This window comes from Chenopodium album, chromosome 1 (genome assembly GCF_948465745.1).
Source record: "Chenopodium album chromosome 1, dcCheAlbu1.1, whole genome shotgun sequence".
In the NCBI taxonomy this organism is placed as follows: Eukaryota; Viridiplantae; Streptophyta; class Magnoliopsida; order Caryophyllales; family Amaranthaceae; genus Chenopodium; species Chenopodium album.
In genome coordinates, this window is record NC_137834.1 from 86,526,629 (window position 1) to 86,535,572 (window position 8,944).

Genomic DNA, 8,944 nt, shown 5'->3' on the forward strand with positions numbered 1-8,944 from the left:
TTTTTTTTTTTTTTTTTTTTTTGTGAATATGTTGTAGAATTGTGTAGGTAATTCATGCTATACGTGTTATTTTGTTAAGTTTTCATCTGATTATTAGCTTTTTCGATGGTAAAATGCAAAATGCACGGCAAAGAAGTTGCAACGTTTGCCTTTCCACGGTCTTTAACAAAAAAAAAAAAACATTACATTTCCAAGTTTATTGTAGTTACATACTCGGTACTCCGTAGGACCGTAGTAGTTTTTTGAATAGACGGGGAGTACCGAGTATGTGTCTATGCCCTCTTAATTGCAACGTTTGTAATTCACGGTCTTTAGGATGTTCTGTCCCAATGTACATGGTTTTTTCTTGACACATTGATGAAATACTAGGAATATCATGGTTTATGTTATATTTCTTATACAACTTTAGGTGTAGCCGTGTAGTATAGTGCACTGCCTGATTGAGCATGTCAAGTGTTACCAACATTTCTTGTGATTGTACCCGTGTAGGGTCTTAACTCGGTAGTCATCACTCGACACCCTATTCGAAATTTTGTATGTCTAGTCCAGCTACACGATCAGGGAGGTTGTTGTCCACGCAGCATGAACAACCGGGAAGGGCAAAGTGGACAATGTCCCTTACTAAGGTGCTAGTTGATTTGATGGTTGATCAGATTAATCAGAGGAACAGTCAAAAGATTTCGGTGGGTAACAAATGGAAGTATATGTGTGATGAGTTTTACAGGAGAACTGGCTTGAGATGGGATAGAGAGCAGCTCAAGTATCGATGTTCCGTCTTGAAGAAGATGTATGCTACTGTCAAGTCACTTCTTGATCAAGAGGGCTTCTGTTGGTTTGAAAATACTGGTGCTATTATAGCTGAAGATAAAGCATGGGATCAGTACATTAAGGTACAGCTTCATCATTCGAGTTTATTGGTTAAGAAATATTTTCAAAAATGTTGTCTCGAGTGTTACATATATTGTTGCATTAAATTGTGCATTATAAGTTCTCTGCATTCCTTCCCTCTTGTCCCTCCTTACCGCGCTTGAAGGTTCTTCTTGGCAGTGGAGTAGTGTGCACTAGTGATACACCCTTCAATCTCAGGAAGGATTTACGGTCTTTTCTTGTCAGAACTTCTCACATTCTTTAACTAATGTAAAGATGGACAATACGAGTATTCATTAGCTTCTGTTGGTGTTTCATTTCCTTCTTCCCCTTCTGTTAGTATCACTAGACGCGTGCTTTTCTGTTGATCTACTATATGTTGGTCTGAATTAGGAACTGATATTGTTCATCATTTTCTTTATCAATTCTTCTAGGGTCTTGTGACACGTTTTACAAATTAAAAAGAAGTTGATTTTTTTCAACTTACGTACATTGTATGAATAAAGGTGTAATGTAAGTTATCATTTTGTGAATGATGGAATCCTGTTAATGTGCAGGAACATCCTGATGCTGATACTTTGAGAGCCACTGGCTGTCCAATCTATAAGCAATTATGCATATTATTTTCCGAAACTGTCAAAACTGAAAAGAGTAATGGACTAGCTGAAAAAGGAGGTCTGGATCCTGTGAGCAACGTTACAGAGGACTGCTCAGCAGAATCAGAGGAAGTGGCTTGTGTGGCGAATGAGAAAGAGAAGTTTCTATGTGTTGAAACCCCTAACCAAATCAACCGTAAGAGAGGACGGAAGGGGCTTGAGGATGTTATGGCTGATGCAATATTCGAGATGGCAGCTGCATCAAGAATGAGGGCAGAAGCAATTCAGCAACGCAGTCAGAGATATACCATATCCGAGTGTGTAAATGCTTTGGATGAGTTGGGTGACATTGATAAACAGGTCTACTTTGGTGCTCTTGATCTTTTTAATAATCCAGGAGCAAGGGAGATGTTTTTGTCACTGAAAGCTGATAAGCGACTGATGTGGTTACAGGGTAAGTGCAAAGTACCCTCTAGTTCATAAAGATAGGTTAGCTTGCTGATATACATACACTCAAGTACTAAGCTGTGGCTTACACCGGACTATGGTTAGTACATAGCCGAGATTTAACAAAACTACAGCACATAGGAATAATTCATCCATTGGCTAGCACATAGCACTTGCATGCTTCATCGTTCATGTCAATAGATTTTGTTCCATTTGAAGAACTAGATTTAGCCCGATACCATTGATAGGGTCTATAGGTGGATCGTGGATGAACGAAAAAGTGATATTCGTAGAAACTAAAAAGTAAGAGCATAAGATTTGCTCCTCACATGTAGGAGACTAGCACCATGATGGCAATGCATTCTTTAGCTGGTTGTTTTGTATGCCTATGGCAACTTTTACTCCATTCTTTTCAGTATATTGGATGGAATAATTGGGGAAATATAAAAAGCGAGGCGGTTAGTGCATATAACGTGTATATTCACGAGAAAAACACAAAGTTCTGCACTTACCAGAAAGTTAGTGTAGTATAAATTTGTTAGTACTAATCAATTGCTTTTTAAAACGGTGCAATTTACAAACCTGACAGATTCACAGTTATGCAATTAGATTCTGTACTGCTGCTGGTGTTTGTTATTGCTCATAGCACTCTCAAAACTTTACTAAAACTTGATTTAAATACATAATAATAATACTAAGTTTAAACATCTAAAATTCTAAAAAGCAGTAAATACTAATAGGTCTCCAATTTGCTAATACTAAAGCTTTTCATTTAATCAACTAAAACATCCTCCTAATGCTAAGATGGAGCTATACAAAGGGGGCGGATGGGGGGCAGGGGAAAGATTTGGGGAAAGAAGGTCACCTATTACTTGGTTTTAGCTTCAGCTTCTACGCCATCATTAACCTTTTAACATCGAGCTCTTGATCCATATTTTTGGCCTCGTTGTATACCTTCTCGAAAGCTTGCTTACAGACGCTTGAGAAGCCTGTCATTGCCTGAAAAACATGGGGAAGCCCCATCTGCATGTTGTTTAGTGTCATGGCCCTAGATACACTAACTGCCTTTTCATGCTTAGCTTTCTCCTCCTCTGCCTTGGCTTTCAACATGTCCACTTTTGCTCGTTTTTCTCCTACAGGGTCCCGCCCCTTTCTTGAACTTGACATCTCCGGCATCGAGTATGGTCCATACTTTGCCTCTAATGTCCTTAGCTCAATCGCCCTTTTCTCGAGTTGCTTATTGGCTGTCTCTGATCTCTTCTTCTGTTTAAGTTCTTCAGCTTGTTGAATCACTATGGCATGGATCACAGTCCACAAACTTTTGATTCCTTCCGACGCCACTTTGTCAGGGACATTATCGATTTCAAGCTGCCATTGCTCACAAAGGGAGTAGATTGTGGAGTCTTGGATTGATCTCATTAGTGGGTTTTTGTTGAACTGAAAGAGGCTCAAACGAAGCCACCCAGTGAGAGAACGGATGTAATCCCGTTGAGCTTTTACTACGCTGCAAAAGGATTGATGCCATTGTTGGAGCTCCACCTCGAGTTGCAATGTGGACTGACGATGGATCTCAGATGTGGGTTCGTTGGATGGTATGGCATTGAGGAACTTCAGCTGATCCACTATGTGCATTTGGACTTGGTGACATTCGTACATGCTCCTCCACATGCACATAAACCTAAACATCGTCCCAAAAAAAAAAACTAAAACAATTAGCATGTGGATTAGGCCTGTTCACGGATCGGATATCCGATCCGAAATGTGATTTCGGATCGGATATCCGAACCTTCGGATATCATATTTTGATATCCAAATCCGATCCGAAAATTTCGGATATCCAATATCCGATATCCGAAATCATTCGGATCGGATGTTTCGGATATCCATTATCCAATATGAAAATTGATTACAACTATTTTACATATCACATTAATTTTTATTGCTTTATGTATCATTAAGCTAAACAGTATGCTATAGTAGTAGTCTTTTAAAAGACCATCAAATTCACATACATAATAAACTAAAGTCTAATCAATTTTCACAAATACAAAAAGCCTACTCCATTATCCTTCAAAAAAAAAAAAAAAAAATAACCTTCTCCATTACAGTAGCATGCTAGCAGCTTTTTCATTTGGCGAGAAGACCAACAAATTGGCAAGCAAACCCATCATCAGAGGAGATCGACACATACACATATTGAAAATCAAAATTCCCAACAACTAATGAATCCTTTTAACCTTTATTAGAGGATACCGATGAATGACGATTTGGTGAGCAACGGAGAACAAATTAGCAATTGGCGACGGCTGAACGAAGAAAATCGAAAATTAAAATAGAAAATTAGGACAACGACTGAACAAAGAAGAAGATCTGAGTGGTGTGAGGTGTGAGCGCCGTGAGCAGGAGTCGGCGGCTGTGAAGGGTGGGGTGGCGGCCAACTTAGAGAGAGAAAGAGGACTTTAGGGTTTTTTAGTGAGAGTGAGAAAGTGAAATCTAGAGTGTCATTTTGGTTTTATTTTTTTAAGAATATCATAATTTTTTTAATGAAAATATATTTATATTTACTGTTGTAGCCTTATATTTCGGATATTAGTTCGGATATCGGATATCCGAAAATTTGAAAACCAGTATCCGAATCCGTATCCGATCCGAGTTTTAGCCTAATGTGGATCAAAGAGATTACAATAGACTAAGAAATAGGAGCATTGATCAAGGCACAGGAGTTAAACTGGAAATCATTCCTGAATGTAACTTTAAAGGACCCTCCAAACCTCGAAACAAACTATTGCAAACACAAAAATCACGACATTACCTATTTAGTCAATACTTCATGCAAACATGACATAAATTACATATTAGTCCATAGTGATTTTACTGAATACAGCCAAAAGAATCAGTGTACAGGGAATTAGTTCTAGGACTTGAAAAGGACTAAACAGAAGAATGCTTTGAAATGTTAATTACGCTTAAATTAAGGCTATTCATTTACTATGCAAGTAATTTTCTTTCATCTCCATCTAATTCAAGTATAACTAGAGAAAACAATAGTTGCAGTTCAACCCCGTTGTTGAATCAGAAGTTGATCCAACGACGGGGACATAAAATTGCGAAAAAGACTAGACCATGATGCATGTGGACAAGTCAGACCACGTTTCTCCAAAGAATACAATTCATTACATCCTTTACACATCAGAAGTCCGGATATAAAGAACAAAACACCTCAATAAGATGCAAAAGTGCAACATAAACAGTCAAGTTACATTAAATTTTTGTGTTTTTTTACAGAATGGTCCAATTCCAACCCATACGTAGTACTATATATGACTGCACGCTGCAACAATATACTTACCTCAATTATAGTACGGGCTAAGAAGTACTTGTTTTTATTTTTATTTTTTTAAAAAAATCTCTAAGATGTGTTTTATGGTTTACCAACCAGCAATCTTACGTATTTCAAACCTAATTTTGTCTATTTTAATTTTCTTAAGTACTACTAAAAAACAGGAGTATATTTTGGATTATATGCAAAAAGTGGGTCAATTCAAGTCTTAGGAGTAGTAAAAAGTGAAAATAAAGGCAGTCAAAAGTCTTAAAATCAAAGTATCTCTTTCTTCAGCATGGGATCTGTTAGTACTAACCTACTGTGGTAAATAATGAACAATGGCACATCTTCTTCTGACCTTGAAAATTTTCCAAATAGTTGACCTCACCCATTTTGTTTCAAATTAAGTGCTCTATTTTTCTTTTTTAAGTCGTTTCAAATTACTAGTAACTTTCCTATTTATGGTTTAAAAAAAAATTATCTCTGCCTTTTTACTCAATGGAAACCCACACTTGTTTTCTTTCACTAATTTTTAAATCTTTACCAAAGCATAAACTGTAAAGAAAAAAGTTTGCTTAGAGAACTATTGCTTTATTACTTTTCCTCCAAATAATTGTTAATTGATTAGTAATGAGAAGCACGCAAAGATTAGCAAAGTATAATCAAAGTCTCTAAACTAAAGGCATAATCTCATTACTCATGCATATGCAATCATTCAAGAGTCAAGAATTAAATGGGTTGTAGTTCAGGAGGTGGTATCATACTCGGATTCCTCTTACTAGTCCTAATCCCAGAATCTCAGATTAGATTCATTGACAATTAAGCATACCATGTGACGTTTATCATCAACTATTCAAATTAAAAAACGTTAAACTTATACCAATTGAGATAATGAGATCAATGTTGGAAAGGTAGTAATTTAGCATTACTCAAGCAAAATGACAATCAACTAAGGACAACATAGTGCACGTGAATCACAATTATACATTGGCACTACCACTGCCTAAAACATGTGATCATACATTCCAAATTTATGCATCATTAGATCATATTTCTATTTTTAGGCCAATTGAATTAAAATTATCACTAATTATAATACTAAATTTGTTAATTAGAAAAAGAAATTAGTGAGAAAATATACCCTTTAACAATGTCAAGGAGTTGAGGGTAAAGCTCAGTTTCCCTTAATTTGATGATCTCATTAGAAGTTGTTTGGATGGCTTGACTAGCAACCTCAATTTGTGACTCTAATTTCTCCACTTCTTTCTTTGTTTTCTCCGTTTTAAAATAATCTGCTCTCTTCACCTCCAATCTCCTTAGTTGTTCCACCCTTTTCTCATGCTCCATCTTTATTTTCTCCGCATTCTGATCCAATCAATAAAAATTCAAATCTCATTAATAATAATAATGTCTCGCGAGCACGTGTTATCCAAGACCTGAGATCAAATCACGACTACATGAAAGTTGAGAATTGACTAGAACACTACCTTGACTTCATGGAAGAGTTTCTTCTCCCAAGCATAGAGTCTCTCAATAGTAGAACAATGACTACTACCATTGACATTATTAACCATTCCCATTCTTCCAACCATTATATCATCTCCTAATAACTTACCACATCCTAACCCATTTAACTTACCACTTGAACCCCACAACATTGGGCTCCAACTTGAACTTAAACTCCTCCCATTATTATGCATTTTCCCTACAAAATCGATAACACTTACTTAATCATCGAAACAATTAACAAATTACATGAAATCATTTCAAAACAAGAATTCAACAAGATAAATAAATACCTGAGGAGTTTAATTGATGGTAATTAGTAGAAGAAGTGGAGAGATTAGAAAAGGTATGAACCTCTAAAACCCCATTCACAACACTAGCAGCATCAGCAGCTCTTAGAAAATACTCATCTAACTCCTTAATAATCTCAACTAATTCTTTCCCTTGTCTCGAAACAACCACCGCCATCTCACTCTCTTTCGAGAACCCACTAACCACAGACGGCGGCGCCGCCACATTCGCCGCCGCCCTCATCGGAGTCACCGTAACATTAGTAGTATTAGTGGCGGAAATCGTATTAGTAGTAGTACGAGCCTCCTCTTCCCACTCCTCCTCCTCGGTCCCACTCCTCGGACCCGAAGACGGAACAAAAGGGTCCCAGAAATCCCACGTGGAACCGGCAACCGGAGGCGGCGGTGGCGGCGGCGGAGGAGGAAGAGCTGAGGTGTTTGTTGTGTTTGAAGTGGTGGTTGTCCATGTATCGGTGCTCGGTGACATTGATGGCGGAGGTGGTGGTGTTGGTGGGAGCGGCGGTAGAGGCGGCGGAGACGGTGGGATTTCACGGCGGTTGAGGTGGTGGTGGTGGTGGTGGTGGTGGAGGAGAGAGGATTCTCCGGTGGAAAATTGGAGGAGAGCGGAGCCGGTTGAACGAAGAGAACGAAGGTAAAAAGAATGAGAAGATGAAAGGAATAATCTAGCTTCAACTAATTGTTTCATGTATCGTTTTCTTGCTCTGCATCTTGATACCATTTCTTGTCTGTCAATTCTTGATACACAACACCCCATTTTTGGATTTTGGATTTTTGGGTGGAAAAAATTGGGGTTTTTGAGTGAATTTGGAGATGGGGTTTTTGAGTTATGGAGGGTACGCCATTTTTGAAGAGTTAACAACAAAAGAAAAGAAAAAAGCTCTGTTTTTTAATTGAGAAACTCTGTTTTTGAAGAAGAAGAGTGAAATGAAAAGAAAAGGGTTGAATCTTTTGAGAAGAAGAAAGGGATTCAAAACGCTGGGTTTTAAGTGTGATTAAGGTTGCTTTGTTGTGTTTTCTCTCTCTAGAAATCTGCTTTTTTTTTTTGGAGGAGAGAGAGAGAAAGGGAGAGAAAGAGAAACAGAGGAGCACAATGAAGCATGGGGCAGAGTGCCGTTAATAGTTGTTTCTTATACCAGTAATTTGGATTTTTTTTAACTTTTTTTTTACTGACGATTTTACCCTTGCTTGGGTTTGCATGGATGAAGAATGTTTAATGAGGTAAAATGACAAATGAGTCCTCTCGCAGACAGTGGTTTTGTACTAGGTAATGTTAGAAGTCTCACAACAGAAAGTTTGAACCATGTTGACTACTACTCTGTACTTCAAATCTTCAATACGTTGCATCCTCATATAGTCAACATATAGTCAAATGCGTGTTAATGTTACTCGTAGTCTCGTATTTATCTTATGATTCTCAAGTATTTTTCATGATAGGTTAAAATTTGGAGTTTTTATACTGGTATTAGGAGTAGTTTATAGCTTACACTACTTGAATCGTGTCCAAAGAAGACAAACTAGGGTTGATTGTTGCCAAAATTGTATAGATTCATATTCGAAATTGGATGCTTGAATTTTCGACATTATAAATAAAAAAAGAAAAAAAAAACTTATACTAAAAAATTAATACATAATTAATGACGGAAAATACCAGGTAATCTGCCAGATTAACGAAACTTGTTAGTCTGGTGGCATGTTATGTAAATATGTGCAAAAGTTTGGTCAATAGTTTTGTGCTTTTTACGGCTGTTTAATGATTTTATTCAACTTGCCTTTGACACTATTAGTTGACCATCTAAAAGACTATGTACCAAATTATGCATGTGTCCCTCACTTGTAGATGAAAAAACGATTAAATACTCAGATAAACAAATTTCGTTGATTTGGCAAATCAATTG

The 8,944-nt window shown here is 37.2% G+C and overlaps 2 protein-coding genes across 2 annotated transcripts; one reads left to right on the top strand and one right to left on the bottom strand.

The window, feature by feature from the left end:
• The first annotated feature begins 536 nt into the window (after nucleotides 1–536).
• LOC145638015 (L10-interacting MYB domain-containing protein-like) lies at nucleotides 537–1,946 on the top strand. The gene is made up of 2 exons (XM_081688991.1): nucleotides 537–890; nucleotides 1,425–1,946. Exons 1-2 carry the CDS (start codon nucleotides 537–539, stop codon nucleotides 1,944–1,946), a joined length of 876 nt encoding a protein of 291 aa, XP_081545117.1.
• Nucleotides 1,947–2,520: 574 nt separating this feature from the next.
• LOC145560309 (protein ALTERED PHOSPHATE STARVATION RESPONSE 1-like) lies at nucleotides 2,521–7,988 on the bottom strand. The gene is made up of 4 exons (XM_081621568.1): nucleotides 7,032–7,988; nucleotides 6,720–6,937; nucleotides 6,374–6,597; nucleotides 2,521–3,588 (listed from the first exon to the last, which is right to left on the bottom strand). Exons 1-4 carry the CDS (start codon nucleotides 7,801–7,803, stop codon nucleotides 2,802–2,804), a joined length of 2,001 nt encoding a protein of 666 aa, XP_081477694.1. The 5' UTR covers nucleotides 7,804–7,988; the 3' UTR covers nucleotides 2,521–2,801.
• Between the last annotated feature and the right edge of the window lie 956 nt (nucleotides 7,989–8,944).